The 19,794-nt window shown below is 40.4% G+C and overlaps 1 protein-coding gene across 10 annotated transcripts in view; it reads left to right on the top strand.

The window, feature by feature from the left end:
• The window catches only part of DOCK9 (dedicator of cytokinesis 9), a 335,677-nt gene that overhangs the window by 71,546 nt on the left and 244,337 nt on the right, over positions 1-19,794 (top strand). For 4 of the 10 annotated variants that reach the window (XM_084627439.1, XM_084627445.1, XM_084627446.1 and 1 more), the window contains exon 1: positions 5,054-5,185. The exons of the other annotated variants lie outside the window; for them this stretch is intronic. In XM_084627439.1, coding sequence (XP_084483565.1) covers positions 5,069-5,185 — 117 coding nt within the window. In that variant the 5' untranslated portion in view covers positions 5,054-5,068. Of the gene's footprint in view, positions 1-5,053; positions 5,186-19,794 lie in introns of those variants that run through there. 10 annotated transcript variants of the gene reach the window in all.

Below are 19,794 nucleotides of genomic sequence, written 5' to 3'. Positions count from 1 at the left end.
GTTTGATTATATAATGGGGTTGCTTGTGATAAGGGACAGGACTCAGCAGCCTTGGGGCTCAACTTTCTTATGTTCCTAAACGCTCGTGCTTCAGGGTTACAGCCAGCCACCTGGAGGCATCCGGAAAGAAATTTTAGCCCCCTAGTGTGTAGCCTGATTTAGGGTGTGCTAATCATATTAATTTAATTTCTGTAATTTCTAATTTAATTTTATTTAATAATATTAATTAGTATGGGTTTAGGCTCCCCAGTCTGTTTGATCAGAAGATAAAAGTTCTTGTCCCGAATCAGGCTCCACAGAATTTACAAAGGACCCTCGGGGGTATGACAGGAAGCTCACACTTAGATGTAGCCTTAAAGACTTTTCTTTAAATCAGTAATAGTAAATAAATGGTAAAATACCCAGAGTTACAAAGTTACAGTTGCATTACTGCTATTCAAAAGATACATATGATGATTTAGTATTATATACAACAAAGCTTTAATATACTCACACCCTTCCTGATAACCTGGTGGTAAAAGACACAGGACCAGCCTTGCAGTTCAGGTTTCTCAATTCTTGAGTGAGGGATGCAGTGCTTAGAAGAAACTAATGCTAAGAGCTATTAAAGCGAACTTAGGGTTTACTTGACTAACTTGAACTTAAAATCAAAACCTAATAAACTAAGAATAAAACTTAGGGAAACGAAGCTTAGTCTAGTTCCCCGTGAAACTTAGTTTAAGAACACAAGAATAGCCTACCAATAGTAGTAGTCATAGTAGATAGATAGAATAGATAAAATAAAATAGAAAGAGTGAGTGAAAGTAAGAAAGATAGAGTAAATGAGAATGGAGTAGTCTAGCGAGGTGGCTCACCTCTTTTATAGGGCACAAGTGCCGGAAATCCTTCCTCCTATGCCCAAATTTCATTCCTCACCCACAGAATGTTAGGGTATGCTTACTCCACAGGCTAGTACAAGGGTCTCAAACACACAGCCGGCGGGGTTCTTTCGTGCAGCCCACCAAGCTCCCCGCACGCACGCCCCTCCCCCGCCCCTTTGCCTACCGCGAGCCCTGTGCCACTCCCTGAAGCGTCCAGAACCATGTCCCTGCGACCCCAGGGGGCAGAGGTCTCCATGTGTTGCACTCGCTTCCAGACATCACCCCTCATAGCTCCATTGGCTGGGAACAGGAAACTGCAGCCAATGGGTGCTTCAGGGGAGGTACCTGGAGGAGCAGCAAGAGCAGAAGACGGAGCCCTGTGCCCCCCTCCCCCAGGGACACGATTCCGGCTGCTTCCTGGAGCGGCGCGGAGCCAGGGCAGGCAGGCAGCGAGCGCGTACCCTGAACTCCTCTTGCACCCCAACTCCCTGCCGGTCCCTTGCCACATCCCACACCCCTCCTGCACCAACTCCCTGCCCGGAGCCCCTGCCACACCCCTCACCCCTCCTACACCCCCTGGGAGCGGGGAAGGGGTGGGAAGAGGCGGGGCAGGGGCAGGGCCCCGTGGAAGGGGTGGAGTAGGGGCAGGGGTGGGGGCAGCAAGAGGGGGGTGTCAGTGATGCGGCCCTCAGGCCAATGCAGTAGTCCTCATGTGGCCCTCGTGGATCTAGACTGTTCTCAGTGGTAGCTGATGACAGAACAAGGAGTAATGGTCTCAAGTTGCAGTGGGGGAGGTTTAGGTTGGATATTAGGAAAAACTTTTTCCCTAGGAGGGTGGTGAAACACTGGAATGCGTTACCTAGGAAGGTGGTGGAATCTCCTTCCTTTGAGGTTTTTAAGGTCAGGCTTGACAAAACCCTGTCTGGGATGATTTAGTTGGGGATTGGTCCTGCTTTGAGCAGGGGGTTGGACTAGATGACCTCCTGAGGTCCCTTCCAACCCTGATATTCTATGATTCTGTGATTTGAGTTTGAGACCCCTGGGCTAGTATGTTTGTGCGTATTGATGACTTATATATGCACATAAGTTTCCTTGTGGTGTGCCTGTTAAGTCTGTGGGTACGAAATTGAAAAACTCCCTGTGCTATTCTTCATGGTCTTTTGATCTAGATGAAAGGTCTTAGACATATGTGTGGGTGCTTATCTATTTAGGTAACAAGATATAGGTCAACTTTACTTTCTGGGTAAAAGATCTTAATATAGATATGCTAACTTTGTCTTAGCTTAACATAAGGGTTTTTGGCCTGTACATCCCTTGCATTACAGCCAAACTTAGGTATATAGATTTATATTAAAAATTATTACAATACATCAAATACTTAAACTATATATAAATAATATACATGCAAGCAAGCAAGTTAGTCCTATAGGCTACAAGTGTGTTCTGATTTTTATTTATTTATTTTAAATCTTCTTCTTCTGAAGATTCAGGGATGACTATGGGTGGAGGTGGGACTTTGGACAGAGAGGGCTAGTGCTCTGAAGTGGCACCGAGCATTCTCTTTCAGGTGTTGTGCTGGCTGGTTATTGTTTATATGCTCAGCATCTAACTGATCACCATATGTGAGATTGGGAAACCATTTTCCTTCAGGTCAGATTGGCTGTGACCTTGGGTTTTTTTCATCTTCCTCTACAGTGTGTGGGTATAGGACACTTGCCAGGATTATGTGGGTATACAACTTCCTTGCAATTGAAGAGCCTTGCACTTTATTGTACCATGGTCCTGCCTAGTCTCTGCTAGTGATACATAATGGTCTAGTCTCCTGTGGACTGTAATATTTTGGTCTAGTTTCAGTTGTTGGGTTTAGTGTAGAGGTGCTGGGTGGTGTTAGTGGCCTGTGATATACAGGAGGTCTGACTTAGATGATCTAGTGGTCCCGGCTGGCCTTAAACTATAATTTCAAGAGATGCCCTTCTGGTTCACTGGTCAGGTCAAATGATATATGCCTTTCTCCCCATTGCCCTCTTATTTTGGGTTCTGAGAAAGATCAAGCAGGATGGCGTAGTGGTCATTCTGATTGCTTCCAGATGGCCCAGACATTTCTGGTTCCCAAGCCGCCTCCAGTTGTCAACACACTGATACTTCAGCTTACAGACCATCCATCCTAGACCGACTGATGAAGGAGAGATGCCGCGTCAAGCATCCCAGTCCAACTTCTCTCCATCTGAAAGCATGATTTTTGGATGGGCATTGAACCTAGAGGCCGCATATTCAGAAATGGTTCAGACTGTCCTTAACAATAGTAGAAAGGAGTCCATGAGGAAGTGTTTCACAGCTCAGTGGAAAAGTTTTCAGTCTGGTTGTACAATCACTAGATCATCTCAGTTCTAGTGTCTGGTGCCACAGTGGCTTGCCGCAGGCAGGAAGAGCAATTGACGGAAAGTTCATCTGCCCTGGGCTGGAGAATGCCCACTACAGTTGGAATCTTCTAAGAATTTAGCTGACATTTTCAAAGGCTTATAATTTGGCTGACTGGCTGGTTTTTCACAGGAAGCGGGGAGAAGGGGGTGGGGAATGCCCGACACAAAATCAACCCCCTTGCTGAATTTCAAGACACTGCTCCAAACCCTGGAGATGTTAAAGCTTTTCAACTTAATGGTTGACTTTGCTTTTAATATGGGAAAACCACATTTTTCCTTAATCGTTTATGGAAATGGCCAAACCATTTTTGCAGAAAATGTCCTAAAAAATTGCAGCCTGAGGCAGAAACTATGCTTGGAAAACTTCAGCCAGAATGGCTAAAGTTTGGGAAAGTTTAATAAGCAACTGAAAACTGGAACTTACAATGAAAAGTGTTTAGTATTACAGGTGGAGCTAGTAACCTAAGTTTTCAGTTTTGGTGGTAAAGATGAGAGGAAGAGTGGAGTGCTAAGATGACGATCCTTTTGGAACTGCTTAGAGGAGGGACCTTGGTGTAGAAGAAGACCTAGAGAGAGAAATTTGTATGGATCTGGAATGTGGTGCAGAAGAATGAAGTGAACTTCAGTGTTGAAGGCACAACTGAAATAAAAGGAATTAACTACTCTTCAGCAGAAAGAACATTCACTACATAAAACTGCCATTTCTGTGCTATAGGCAAAATGAGAGTGAGTGAATAATATTGTGTAAAACATGGTTGGAGAGATGAGACTGCCTTTTTCCAGATGCTTCACTGAGAGAGTTGAAAGATGGGGTGGGAGTGCCAGAGTTGAGAAGAAGGTGCTTTATTAAGAGGCTTGACAATGATAGATCTCAGAGATTTGGGAAGGTTTCAAAGGAGAAAAGGAGTTGACAGTGGCAGGGAATCAAGGGAAGCAATAGTTTTTTGTAGGGTTGGATGTCTGAAAGGTGATGAAGGAAGAGGAAGAAAACTATCTTTCATTCCCAATTATGATGATGAATTTTGGTAATTAGGCCTGAATTGTGGGATGAGAGTAATGGTATAGAAGGAAGAGAGAGGACTACCAGCACGCTTGGAATTTAAAGCAAAAATAGAAAGCAGGCTTTGCAACCTGATTATCATTTTTGAAGAGTATTTGAGGTTTTATAGAGAGGACATCGTGAAATTAGGAAAACCATCTTAAATCTTGGTTTAAGAAACATTAGAATGAAAAAATGGTATCCGTATTATGTAGAAATGCCCCTGCTGACTGGAATAGCATTGCCTCTAATACTCAATTAGCTGCTGGGCATTAATGAAAATCTCAAAAGATGGAGCAGAAGAATAATCTGGGAAGAATAATACTTCGAATTCTGCCTTTCTGAAGAGTTCCAAACTGCAGTGAAAGTATGTATTGTAGAACAAAAACATATACTCTTAAATATTTTTCTTAAATACTGTAGGTGTTTATTATTTTGTGAGTATTATGCACAGTTATCATAGTAAGGAACTTTCTGTATTGCACCATTTTTGGTGTGTGTTCCAGTGGCATTGAAATGGATCCACCTTTTTTTTCCTGTGGAAGGGTACACCCTTTAGAGGCTGGGCTTCGTTTGTCATGCATTCCCTCATGACAGACTTTGCAAACTGCAGCATAGAAGTTAAACTAGTTGGTACTTTCTGCAGCTTCTGCTTGGAAGAAGCTTTTGTTTTCTCTGAATTGCTGGCATGCTGTTTATTTTGATGCTAAAAACCAGACTTTCTCAGATTTTCTGAGTTCTTGCTAAGAATGCAGGCAAGAGCAAACACTAGAAGTGTTAAAAAAGAGCTTGTTATCGAGTCTCCCCAACAATACAAGGATGCAGCTCCATGTGAAGTAGAAGTGGACAGTCCAGTAGAAGTGCTGGTAAGAATTGTGTAGATAAGAGATATGTTCCCCAACTGTTCTTAGTTCTCATTCTTTCTGGGAAGCTTCTAGGTTGCATCCGATGAAGTGAGCTGTAGCTCGCGAAAGCTTATGCTCAAATAAATTTGTCAGTCTTTAATGTATCACAAGTACTCCTTTTCTTTTTGCGGATACAGACTAACACGGCTGCTACTCTGAAACTAGGTTCCACTAGTGAGTCAGATTTCAACGTTCACTTTTTGCTGCTGCTGATATATGCATTTTCAGATCGGTTCTCTTTGATTCTTTTTAATGAGCACACGAGTATTTGTTTTATATATGCAGCTTTGGTTTCCATGAGACTCCTTTGGCAAAATATTCATTATTTTTGTTTTTGTTTCCTGGCTTATTACTTCCTAACTGTCTTGTATTTAGTTGGTCTAAAGTTGTCATACACCTCTTTAAAGAGGTGCGAACTTAATTTGTGAAATATATAAGCAGTACACTACAGTAAATGTATTTTTAGTTGGCAGTGTGTTCTTAAATTTTAGAGATTTTTCTGAATTGTTCCTTAAATATTGTGTGTGTATATATAAACAGACATCAGGATTTGTCTTAATTAAATTATTTTTGAGATTAGTCTAGTATATTCAGGTATCCTTAGTTTAAGGTTACTTTTCAACCTGTGTAGAATAGAGGATTTTTAAAATCTTACTTGCTAAATGATCCTCAGTGAGGAAAAGTGAATAGTTGGTGTATTTTCTGAGGGAGGAGTTTCAGAAAGGAGTTTATTCTGTATTGTTGTGTGGGTTGTGTGCTTCTGCTGGAATTTTTATAATACATAAGAAAGCATAGTATTTTTGCAATTGAGCTGCAAGAAATCTTCCAACACACTTCAGCTAAAACAATTAACCTTTTCAGATATTATTCAAGGGGATTGTTAAGCTAGTAAACAATACATTTATACTTGGTTATTAAAAATGAGTGCTCAACTGAGGTCTTCCATGGGGTACATGAACTCATCTAGATATTCGCCTAGTTTTACAACAGGTTACGTAAAAAGCACCAACAAAGTCAGTATATATTGCTCTATACACTGAAATGTAAGTACAGTATTTATATTCCAATTGATTTTTTTAATAATATGGTAAAAATGAGAAAGCAAGCAATTTTTCAGTAAGTGTGCTTTGACACTTCTGTATTTTTATGTCTGATTTTGTAAGCAAGTAGTTTTTAAGTCAGGTGAAATTTGGGGTATGGAAGACAAATCAGACTCCTGAAAGGGGTAGAGTAGTCTGGAAAGGTTGAGAGCCACTGCTCAATTGGTACTGGCAAATTAGATCCATGATGTGTTAATTGTGTGGCTTATTAGCAAATAATTTTTAAAATGCCTGGCCAAAGTTTTCAAATTTGGGTGACAAAATCCACAATTGGAGAACCTAAATAAGTGGTCTTAATTTCATTTGCTTTCACACCTGTAGGAACTGTGGGTATCAGGGCTGGCTCTAGGCAGCAGCAAGCCAAGCACGTGCTTGGGGAAGCACATTTTCAGGGGTAGCAATTGGGCAATCCTGTGGTTTTTTTTTTTTTTTTTTTTTTTTTTTTGCAAAAGGACTGGGATATTTGATCTGGGGGCCTCCCCGCAGGGTGCAAGGAGCTGCCTGCTGGTGCTGGACGGCAGCTGCCCCCCAGCGCCGCAGCTGGGGCTGGGCGAAGCAGCCCGAGCTGCCCAGGGGCTGCGGCAGGGCTGCCAGGAGCAGCAGCAGGCCCATAGAGGGGACCTGTGCCCAGGGCACTGCCGTGTGGGGCCCACATTCAGCTCTCCGGGGCTCCGCTCCCTCTGGGGCTGCCCTGCCCTGGCTCCTCAGCCCCCTGCCGGGGTAGTCCCCCCGGCTCTGCCCTCCCAGGTCCCGGACGGTCCTGGAGGTGGAAGCCCCAGCTGGAGGGACCCTGAGCTGAGGCGCTGCCCGGGAGCCCCACTGCTTACCTGCCGACCCTGCCAGTGCCAGACCGGCTGGAGGCGAGGGGGGAGCGGGCGGAGTCAGCACTGGTGTGGAGGAGCCCAGGGTTGGGGCAACAGGGGGTGCGGGAGGGAGCTCAGGACTGGGGTGGGGGGCAGCCAAACAGTTTTTTGCTTGGGGCGGCAAAATACCTAGAGCCGGCCCTGGTGAGTATTCAACCCCTCTGAAAACAAAGTCACCTAAAAAAAGCAACCTAACTGGTTTAAACACCAAGTTGAAAAACTTTTATTTTTTTTGCCCATGTATAAGAACCTTTCTTGTAATGTCTCTTCATTAGGAGAATTCCATTTTATATATCCTTGGAAGTCTAATCTGTGCCTATAGGTAGTGTCTGCTAGTAAGAAAATATAATGCAAGAGAAGCTCACTTCTCTAAATCATTTTTTTATTCAGGGAAGCCATTATTTAAACTTATTTATGCGGGGTATATTCTAATTTTGGTCCAGATCTTTTATCTTAGCAATGTGAGCTAATGTTTTTGTGTGGCTTTCTTGCCCCCCTTTGGAATGTTTAGCTTCCTTATTTAGAACTGGGTTTTTTGTTTTATTTAGCAAGCTCTCTCTCTCTCTCTCTCTCTCTCTCTCTCTCTCTATAGTTAACAAAACAAAAGTGTGCTTCTTTCTGTCAGGATAGCACTCAGCTGGTGCAAGCTGTGTTGATACAGCTATAGTTCACAGGGGATATTATGCTTTTTTTTTCTTTTCCCATGAATGTTTTGGGAGGGTATTAAAACAATGTTTGTGCAGAATAGAACAAAAGACTCAGTTCTAAATAAGGAAGCTAAGACTCGTTTCTCTGAACCTACTCCTGTTTTTCAAGATCCATCTTGAATTGTGAACACCAGAACTGGACACAGTATTTCAACCATGGTCACACCAATGCCTAATATAGAGGTCAAATAATCTCTGTACTACGACTTGATTCCCCTATTTATTCATCCAAGAATCACATGAGCCACCGGTGGTGCACTGGGAGCTCATGTTCAGCTGATCATCCACCAGGACCCCCAGATCTTTTTTAGAGTCACTGCTTTCCCCAATAGTGTCCTCCATCCTGTATGTAATGACCTACATTCTTTGTTCCTAGATATATGCATTTACTTGTATCAGTGGCATGTCCTCCTCATTATTTACCACTCCCCCATTTTTGTGTCATTTGCAACTTCATCAGTGATGATTTTGTTTTCTTCTAGGTCGCTATAAAAATGTTAATTAGAGTAGGGCCAACAGTTGAGCCCTATTGGACTCCACTGGAAACACATCCACCTGATGATGATTCCCTGTTTACAGTTACATTTTGAAGCCTATCAGGCAGCCAGCATTTAATCCAAGTAATGTGTGCCATCTTGATTTCAGCATCCTAGAGTTTAATCTAAATGTAATGTGGCACCAAGTCAAATGCCTTACAGAAGTCTGTTACATCAACAATATTACCTTTTTATCAACCAAACTTGTAATCTCATTTTAAAAAACCCAACAACAAATTAGACAGGTTCTATTTTCCATAAATAGATGTTGATTGTTCCATGTTGATTGGCATTAAGTAGGTCCTATATTAGCTGTTCCATTATCTTGCTCAGGATTGGCATCAGACTGACAGGCCTGTAATAACCCAGGTCATCTCGTTTACCCTTTTAAAATACTGGCACAACATGAGCTTTCTTCCAGTCTTCTGGAACTTCCTCAGTATTCCAGGACTTAATGAAAATCAACATTAATGGTTCAGCAAGCTTCTCAGCCAGCTCTCTTAAAACTCTTGGATGCAAGTTATCTGGATCTGCTGATTTTAAATATGACTTTCTTTAGTAGCTGCTGTTTAATCTCTTCCTGAGATACTAGTGGGATGGAAAGAGTGTTATCATCCTGATGAGACTACAGCATCTGTTTTTGCTAAATACAGAACAGAAATATTTATTGCACACTGCTGCCTTTTTATAATTAATAATAATTCTACCATTTCCATTTAGTAATGGACCAATGCCATTTACAGGAATCTTTTTGTTCCTAATATATTTTAAAAATTCATTACTGTTTTTAACTCTGCTGACCCTACGCTTTTCCTTCTGTCTCTTTGCTTCTCTTACCAGTTTTCTACAAATCCCAGCTTCTGACTTTTATATTCATTACTATCAATTTCCCCTTTCTTTCATTTGTTAAAATTTTAAATATAATATAGATTATAACTGCTTTCACTTCCCTCTAATCCAGGTTAGTTTTTTTTAATTAAACCTTCTTCTTTGATTGTGGCTTATTGGGCATCTAGTAAAATGTTCTTAAATTCCTGGTTATTCACTTTTTTTCTGATGAAATTCTTCCTCCCACCTGATTTAGGTCATAATTGTTTTCAGTTTTGTGAAATTGGTCCTTTTAAAGCACCAAGTGTGTGTGTGTGTGTGTGTGTACATCTATCTATCTATATGGCTGGTTTGGTCATCATTCTGTTTGCACATTATAAATGTGATCAAGGCATGATGACTTGTACCTAAGTTACAATTAATTTCGAGTTCTGTGATCAGTTTCTTTGTCTGTCAAGACCGGGTCTAATGTAGAATTCCCCTCTGGTTGTGACACTCTTTCAGTTAGGGAATTGTTGTTTATAATATTTAAAAATGCCAAGGATGTTTTAGTACAAGCAGCAAGAGACCTCCAGCATGTGTTACTCAAATTGAACTCCTCCATGATCATGCAGCTTTTTCCTACACATTATGGAGCTGGTCATCCTGTTCACCAGTGAGATTTGGTGGTCTGTAGCAGACACCAACTAATACCCCATGTTGTGCTTTATCTGTTAGGACATTGATCCATAAGCATTCAAGATAATTTTCTTCTGAGTTCAATTACTCAGAAACACATAATGGCATTTTTAGCATAGAATGCTACTCTCCTTCTGCTTTTTTCCACTAGACCTGTCCTAAATAGGTTGTAACAATTGATTTTTAACATTCCAATCTTGTGAATCATCTCACCAGGTTTCAGTAATACCAGCTACATTTTGAATTTGTGCTGATAAATGAACAATTCCAGTTCCTCTTGTTTGTTACCCAGGCTGCTACCACTGGTGTATAGGCAATTAAAGAATTTGTCCTCTTCATGTTGTTTGGTTCCTTTATTAATTTTCTTCTCAACATACTGATTTTGTGCTGGAGTGCTCATGTCTTTTTAATTCTCCCCTTTTGTTATTAGTTTAACGCCCCTCACACACCTATCCCTTCTCTTACCTTCTCCCTAAAGCTGTCCCCAACAGCCATTTTCCTTTCTAAATCCTACCTGGATTCAGGTTGGGTGGTTCCCTATATGGTCTTCAGCAGTGGTACTGATTGCACCATTTTATTCTGGGTGCAGAATTTATTCATATACTCATCTCTCCCCCTCACACACAACTCACGTACACGCAGTCCAATGTCACTGCCCATCCCATGCACACCAAGCAAATATCTGAGGAGGCGCAAACGTGTTTTTTATGTTAAATGGCAACAATTGCTGCTGTTTGGATAAGTTGCAATAGCCTGTGAAAGTGCTGGATTCTTCTAAAGAGATGTTGTCTTAGAGTGGCAGAGCTTTTTCTTAGAACAAGGAAAAAGGGAAACAGCAAAATCTAAAACTATAGTAGAAAAATATATATTTAAAATGATAGATTTCTTATTCTATAACTCACTCTGACTTCACTCTTACTTTTTGTACTAAGATCAGTACAGTACCCAGCCAGACTTTTCGGTACAGTTCAGAAGTCTTATGGCCTCTAGTAGAGGAGCTCTGCCCCTTTTAATTCCTCCAGAAATTCTTTTTCTGTGGTCAGTTTTAATTCCCCCAAAGTCCTGAGATCTTTCACTTTCTCAGGGAAAAGACCTCTTATAAGTAGGGCCCTACCAATTCACGGCCATGAAAAATGCGTGTCAGACTGTGAAAACTGGTCTCCCCTGTGAAATGTGGTCTTTTGTGTGCTTTTGCCCTGTGCTACAGATTTCACAGGGGAGACCAGTGTTTCTCAAAGTGGGGTCCTGACCCAAAAGGGAGTTGCAGGGGCGGGGTTGCAAGATTATTTTAGCGGGATTGTGGTATTGCCACCCTTACTTCCGAACTGCCTTCAGATCTAGGCAGCTGGAGAGCAGCAGCTGTTGGCCAGGTGCCCAGTTCAGAAGGCAGTGCCCCGCCAACAGCAGCACAGAAGTAAGGGTGGCAGTACCATAACATGCCACACTTACTTCTGCACTGCTGCCTTCAGAGCTGGGTGGCCAGAGAGTGGCAGCTGCTGACTGAGGGACCAGCTCTGCAGGCAGCAGCACAGAAGTAAGGGTGGCAGTACCCTACCATGCCATCCTTACTTCTGTGTTGATGCTGGCGGCGGCTCTGCCTTCAGAGCTGGGCTCATGGCCAGCAGCCTCTAGCTGCCCAGCCCTGAAGGCAGTGCTGCCGCCAGCAGCTGTGCAGAAGTAAGGGTAGCAGTACTACAGCCCCTCCTACAATAACCTTGTAACCCCCCACAACTCCTTTTATGGTTTAGGACCCCGCAAATTTACAACACTGTGAGATTTCAGATTTAAATAGCTGAAATCATGAAATTTATGATTTTTTTAAATCCTATGACTGTAAAATTGACCAAAATGGACTGATTTTTGACGAGGCCTTACTTATAAGGCCTGGATGAGTTTACAAAAGAATGCTCTGATATGGTGACTCCAATTTTGAAGTGGCATTAGTGTGGGCATTGTTCTTGTGTCCACTAAAAATATCATATCATGTCATACCTTTTGGCTTTTATGCTTAAAAACTAAAGGCATGATACAGCCCATGGGAAAGTATTGGTATGTTTTGGGTATTAATAGTAAATATTGATAGTATCCAAAATCCCCAATCAGGATTGAAAACCCACAGTGCTGGGTGCTGTACAAACACAGGAAAAATTCCCTGCCCTCATAGGCTTACAAATTTAAAAACACAAACAGAAGAAAGGTAGGGGATGTGGATAATACCTACAATCAGTACAGTGAATATGGTGGAGAATTTGCATATCGTTAGTTACATGTAGACAATTCAAGTGACTCTTGATTTTGTTTTACATGTTTTGCTTCTTTTAATTATGATCGCTTATTTCCCTAAAAATCTGACCAAAAAACATAGCTCAGATCAAGATACCCAATGTAATGACTGTTCTTTAACATAAAAAAAGAATCAGACTGTGGTATTTCTGGGAGATTGTACGCAGTGCTGTAGCTGTGACAGTCTCAGGATATTAGAGAGAGAGAAGGTGGGTGAGGAAATGTATTTTATTGGGCCAACCTCTGTTAGTGAGAGAGACAAGCTCTCACCTTGTCTTTCTGAGAGATTGTAATTCTTAGAGGCTGTCTCTCTGCCTTGTGTCTCAAAATGCACCTGAGGGATGTAGTAATATCCTTACAATACCCTCTCTTTTAGTATTGATCTGTTAAAGGGATATTGCCCAAGTCCAATCCCCCTGCTTTTAACAGCCTTTACACTGACAAGAGAATTTGGGATTTAACAGGATATTGTTTTTGTATTTGAAGGGAAGAAGATAAGACGTATTGGAAGCAGAAGTTTATCCACATTCAGATACGTGTGACAGTAGTGCAGGATATCTTAAATCTATTTTATCAAAATGTTTGAGATCTGAGAGGTCACCATTCCCTTGTTAACTGAGCACTGGCAATCTACTAAACATCCATTTGTATTTAATAAAAGCATAATGTTTTGTAATCTGACTGTTCATTCAGAACTGAGTCTAAAAATTCAAACACTGCTTTAGTGCTTTCAGTGTGGACTAGCTCTTAGATAAACAGTATACCTAGGGATTCTGGTTTTTAGTTTAAATTGAAATAAATTGACAAAATAACTCTAACTGGTATTTTTTTCAAAAGTATAATGAAATACTCTTGTATTGCTTCCTGTCCATTCTGTTGATGGTTTACGTCTGGATTGCATATAGCAGTAGTATAGTAAGCACTTCTTTTAGGTATGGTTATGGGAGAATACAGGATGTGATCAATAAATCAAATTATTTTAAAAAGATTTACATTTAAAACTTGTTTGGGGTATTGCTAAGGGAAACCTATTTTTGCTCAAATATACGCAGTATCAAATCAAATCTACAGAAGTTAATGTACAGGAAGTAACAAGGCGCTAAATTAGCCAAAACTAAAAAAAGTGAATAGCAATAGTAATCAAAATCGTACTTAAGTGTAACCAATTTCTTTTACAACAACATATGCAACTTTTCTTCAGGATTCTTTCTAAAGTTAACTTTTTTTTTTAAACAGAAAACTTATTTCAGGAGCTGTGCACACTCTCCAGGCTTTTATCTTGACAGTGGTACCTTTTGGTCTTACAGCTTCTGTTTTTGGGAGGGAGTGGAGGGTTTGCAACTTGTTGCAGGTTAAATTGAAAACTTTGTTACATTTCTATTTAATTCATTACAAACTAGGAATACAATAATTTCTCAATTTGGAAATTTTGTATCTGATTCTGATAGTTTAGCCTATTTATATGTGTACATATTTAAAGAGGAAAATTTTTCTGAATAATTCTAATAACCAGCCTTCAGTGATAGTTATTTTTAAGTATGGCTGCCTCTTACCTTCCTAACTCCTTCTCCCAATCTCAGATCAACTTTCACACTGAAAATACAGTAGTAAAAGTAAATAAGTGGGTATCGAAAAACTTAGATACCTAACAAGCCACATAAGTATTTCACAATAAATAAACTTTCTTACCACTCTTGAATGCTATTCAGTGGCTCTTTTCTCATTGAAAAATAAATGAAGCTAATTAAAATTGGTTTACCATAAAATGGTGGACCGTGGCTCACCACCTTTCATCTGAACGTTTTTCCTTTTATGGAGGCACATTCTCCCCATAAGAGGAACCAAGGGGTAAGGAAGGTGGCATCTCTGAATCTAGCAAATAGCTTTTAAAAGAGGGATGAATGACAGTTCAGTAAAAGTCAGATAAAGAAAAACACTGTAGTTTTATGGTTTATGTGCATTACTGACAAATGTGAAGACAAGAGGTGGTTTTCCTGGTTCCATTATGTCAGTGCCAAAACTCCCGTTGACTTCAGCTGGGTCAGGATTTCACCCAAGATCTCTGCCCTGAAGAGCTTAAATTGGTCGAAGATTCTCAAGTGCAAGCCATGCAGGAAAACTCTTCTTGCTTTTAAGATTTTTATAATTGTATATTTTTATTTTATTTTATTTTTATTTTTGTTTTGCCTATAGGCTGGTTCAAGGGCACTGTCCATCTTAGCATATTGTAACCTCAGACGCCTAAGGAGACTAGAATGTTTTGTTAGCCCCAAACATATTACATACTAAATTAAAGTCTCATTTCCTTCTCCTTTTTTGTTAATGCAGACAACAACAACAAAAAGTAAATTCCAGAACAACTGCAGTAGAGAAATAGCTCTTTGTAGTGTGTGCACAGAACACCTCACGTCATCAGTTAGTCCTCCAGTCTCAGAGGAGAGATTGGGGTGGGTGATGTAAATCTTATGTATCTTCAGGAAATCTGAATTACAAGGCAAGAGATTCCCTCATCTATAAAGATACAATCAATACAAGATTTTCATTTTTGTAGTGCAAGTAGCTCCAGGGATATCCTGAACTAAAAAGTATAATAGTGAACAATGCTAATGTTCACAAAGAAGGAGACCCTATAGCTGCCTGAGAGCGCAAAATGTCTTAAGAGCTAGAAGTTTTTCCTTCATATTTCATGCTGGAGGCACAAGACCAAAAAGGGAGAAACATGAGCAATTCTTCTGGGCAGAAGTACATGGTTAGTAATTATCTCAACTAAGTAAATACCACACCCTATCTGTAGTCCATAACAGAAAGGCACAGCAAGCAAAAGATTTCATCACATATCTTATTAGAGACATTTTTTTGGTCTAACATTTTTTACTTTAAATATACTAAAACTTTTTTTCATATTTTGATTGGGGGACTAGTGTTTATAGGCCTTCTGCAAAAAGTGAAGGAGAAGATTAAATGTAGGGCAGACAGGGTCAAGAAGGGGGCGATGGAAAGAAAAGCAGGCCTCATTGAAGAAAATAGGTGTGTGGGAAACTACCCTTTTTCTGTGCTTATAAAACACAGTGCTACCCATACTGTGTGTTAGCATAATAGCTAAATTATCTCCCATAAAACAGTGCATATGCAAACAGATTCAAAGATTCTGGATATAGTTTCCCTCTTTTGGTTTTTAATGTAACCTTTTAAAATTGTGTTGCTTTGGAAAGCATTGAACACTGTTTTTAGAAAACAGTCACTTTCATATTTTCTGTTTTACTGTGGGTGTAGGTTAGTTTATTTGAAGTCTGAACATTCAAACTTGGTTTAAATTGTCAGTGATAGTGTAGCTCAAGAAGGTGAAGTATGACCGTTTCAACCACAAATCATGATTTTGTGGCTTTCTTAGTTTGATGCATTTGTTTTAATTAACGTTTTGGTATCTCATCTTGTTTTTTTGGTACAAGGTTCTAAACCTCCCCTGCTCGTGCAAAGTATTTAAAAGACTTAGACTATGTCTATATTTGGATCTGGGGCTGTGATTCCCAGCTTGAGTAGGCATACTTGCAGTAGTTGTCACTGAGCTAGCATTCTAAAAACAGTAGTGTAGTCACAGCAGCATGGGCAAGCAGCAAGAATGTACTCCCAGGCTCTAGGCAGGTTTGTGTTTAGTATGGCTAGCTCAGTGTGAACTAGCGCAAGTGTTTCTGAGTGTAGATACACCCTTACAGTAGAAGTTATTATGGAAGCCTGTAAGTTAGCACACATTGCCTTGGTTGATTGGTCCATCAGCCCTCACAGAGAGAGCGCCATTCACAACACATCATTCATGTTGTTCTAGCCAGTCCTTCAGCCACCCTCTGACCAGGCTGTCAGTGGCACTGGACACCCGATCGGCATAGCGCACCATAGCCCAGAACCCCTGAGCCATCCGCCAGCCTCAGCCTCCCAAGTAGCTGGGATTATAGGCGTGCACCACCGTGCCCAAATAGCATACATGCTTTAACCAAAAAAAAAGTTTGTCTTCATTAATGTCAATACATATTCAAAATATGTATATTTCTGAGAATGGTAAAAACTTTGTGAAGTAAATATGTGCAATAAATATTTCATGGTTTTCTTTCAATCCTGGTGCCCACTTTTCCTTGGAGAAGGAAATAATCCTTCTATTTCTCCAAGCGTACCCAGAGTGGGATGGAAGTGAGGCTGAAAGTTTTCCTTCTAGAGAAATCTATGCAAGCCACCTCAGACATTGGTTCAGTGTCTCCCAGTCACTGTCCCAGAGAGCTGGGATTCTTCTCTGAACTCCTGGCCCACATCCACTCAGAGGTCCCAGTTTTCTGCTACTGTGTGGGCATTGATATCTGAAGGGCTGAAAAGAGCACCACTCCAAAGATGTGCCCAGGTGCAAGTCACCTTTTTCTGCATCTGGCAAGACACTGAAGGGTCATCAGCTATATGACTCATCTTGGGCTAATACCTGTAAGGCTCATAAGCCTGAAGGCCAATTCTGGTATCCCGGTACTGACATCTAAGGCAGCACATATGGTATCCTCTAAATCAGCCCTTGGTACAGATCTCTCTGTATCAGCCCTGGCACCAAGTGCCTTGGTACCTGGAACCACAGAGCTCAGTGTTCTGATATTGTAGTGTTGGTACTTTCCACTTCTGTATGGACTACCTCCATCATACCCACTGCTTTGGCACTTGGTTTCTTGTCACTAAAACCTTTTATATGGTGCCCGAGTGACTTATTGGAGGGCTCAGCCCTGAGTCACCTCTACTACAAAAATGAAGAGAGATGATTGCCAAACCACCAGCATTGGAGTCACTGGTACGCAAGGTTATTTACTCTGTATTTACCTCCTTTATACAAAGGGTACATGTGATAGGACTGCACCTCCGTTAGAGGATGTATATTTCTGCTCTGTCCAGCAAGAGGAGAAAACTCTCTCTCACTTGTGATCCGTCCTTTTTCTGGTTAGCTCACTAGGAATCATGGAGGGGTTTTAAGGGAAGAGTCTGAGGCATAGTAGAAAGAGGTTTGAGCTTCAATGGGACCACCCTACCTGGTACTGCCCATGTGCCCTCTACCGCATTAATCCTACCCCATACCAGCCACAGCCTTATTGATCCCCTGGGGTGTACTCCAGGAAACCTGCTTAATTGACTGTCACAAGGGCTAGATCACCCTTCCCAAAGAGACAAATCAAGCCACCTCCATTGAGCCGGTTGGTTCAGCCACATCTACTTGAGAGGCAGGAGGAAAAAAATGAAGAGGAACATCAGCTGCCAGGGAAACAGCATCCAGTCCCAATTGCAATGTTCTCATCCTTTCCTAACAAGGCTGTGTATTTAGAATAAAAAAATAGCAATAAATTGTTTTTTCCTCTAACATTTTTATGTAGAAGTATTAATGAAATAATTGGAACATGAAGGGGAAAAGCTGACTAATATAGTCAAGCCGCTTAGTTATGACAGTTAATTTTATTACCTCTAAGTAATCTGTAAGAGATGAATGTATAGTCCATTCTCGAATATCTCTAGTGGAAGTAATTGTACTGTTCTGTTAACTTCTCCCATTGCTAAAATATTCTTGTTATAGGGGACCTGGTTATGACCCCTATATTTAGTTTCCCCAACACTTTCCATAATAAGAGTCTTGCTTCCTTTTCTTTGGGACGTTCTTGCACGTTTATTGTTTTGCAGCAAGTTTTGATATAAGCAGGAGAAATCCAGTGGCTAGAGAAGTGATTTGTTTTTCTTCATACCTTGAAATTTCATTCAGTTTTTGCTGATAGCAAAATTTTTTAAAATGGTTTGTTCCATTCTCTTGCTTGTGCAAGGAAGAAGCCAAAACTGGGCACCTCATCTAATCTAGCGCTTACCCCCACCCCATGGGGGCACAATACAGGGCAGGAAAGCTCCCCCAGTTTTGAGTAGGAAGTTGGAGAGCGAGCCAAGTGGATGCAGCATCAGGATCCAGCAGTCTGTCCCCATTTATACTGTATAAGAACATAACGGCCATACTAGGTCAGACCAGTGGTCCACCTAGCCCAGTATCCTGACTTCCAACTGTGGCCAATGTGAGGTGCTTCAGAGGGAGTGAACCGAACAGGTAATCATCAAGTAATCCATCACCTGATGCCTATTCCCATCTTCTGGCAAACAGAGGCTGGGAACACTTAAGCGCATAGTTTTGCATTCTGGAATAACAGCTCTCTTCCTGCTAACTAGCATAGTTAGTCTTGTAGCTCAGTGGTAGCAATCAAATGTGTTGTGGTGGTGAAGATCAGACAGGTTTGAACCCTGAACCATGCATGATGGGGTATGTATGTTGTTTTTACTTGTTTTCCTTAACAACAAATAAAACACACCTAGGAAATTGCATTACATTTAAAGAACATTATTTTAGTTGCAAAGTCAAATACTGAAAGTTTAGAAATGTGAAACTTAAGGTTGGTCATGCAACCTTAATTCTATCTCTCTTGTGCATTTGCAAATGAAACTGTCTTCAGTTACGCACTCATAGTCCCCTTACTTCCTTGGTGACCCCTGTCTTATTTAGTGTCTGCACAAGGTGTCAAAATTAGATTCTACAGGTCACTGTAAATTTCCTATTTCCTAACTTTAAATATTTGACTTTAAATAACATTTATATATATGTTGCTTTATCGTATGTTAAAATGTTTACCGTAATTTTTAAACTAAACTCTCCCTTGTACATTGCATGTGCATTCCTTTATTATTGTTCTGGTCTTGTTGAACTAAGCATACTGTGCTGTACAAATAGAAAGGAAAAGTTAATTCTCATTTGTTATATCATTGTTCCAACATATTTGTAAACAATTGCTTTTTCTTTTTCTGTTGACTAAGCATACCCAATTCATGTAATCTCTCCTGATGAGTCTTATTTTCCAAATTTATCATTTTGTTGCCTTTTGAACTCCCTCCAATATTCTAATATTTACTTACTGGGAATGTTACCATGTGGTAGATATTAGACTATCTGAAGTAACTTCTGAGTAATTTATAATCTAAGCATGTGAACGCTAGTAACCTTTCCTGGATATAGCCTTCCAAGTACAGAGATTTATTATCAAAATTTGACTAATCTGCTTCATTCTTGAAAGAAAAAACAACGTACTACCTTTACGCACCTTGATGATCAGCAATAATCACTTCATAGGTTTAGTATTGTAAATAGTAGGATATAGGATTTTAAATGGTTATTAGACGAAGAAAAAAAATTAGAGAAATAGGCGATTCCTATTTCATGCAGCTAATTTTTCAGCAAGGGCCAGATTCTGCCATCTGTACTGATGTTGAGTAGAAATTTACTTCCAGATTAGTTCTATTGACCTAAGTTGGTCTAATCAAGGAGTAAATTACTGAGCACATGTAGTAAGTATTAGCAAATTAAAGTGCTGTCCACAGAAAAAACTTTTGTAATTGTCACTGTCTCCATTATTTGTATGTTATATTACTGTGGTATTTCAGTTTAACTGATGCAAGGAAATCTTAAATCTCAATCCAAATTTAACATTGTTCTGCAGAATTTGAAGTTACATTCAACATTTTCTAGGTTATCTG

Source organism: Lepidochelys olivacea (assembly GCF_965140295.1).
Source record: "Lepidochelys olivacea isolate rLepOli2 genome assembly, chromosome: 1".
Classification (NCBI taxonomy): Eukaryota; Metazoa; Chordata; order Testudines; family Cheloniidae; genus Lepidochelys; species Lepidochelys olivacea.
Note: the sequence above shows the minus strand (reverse complement) of the source record. Positions and strands in the feature narration are given on the sequence as shown.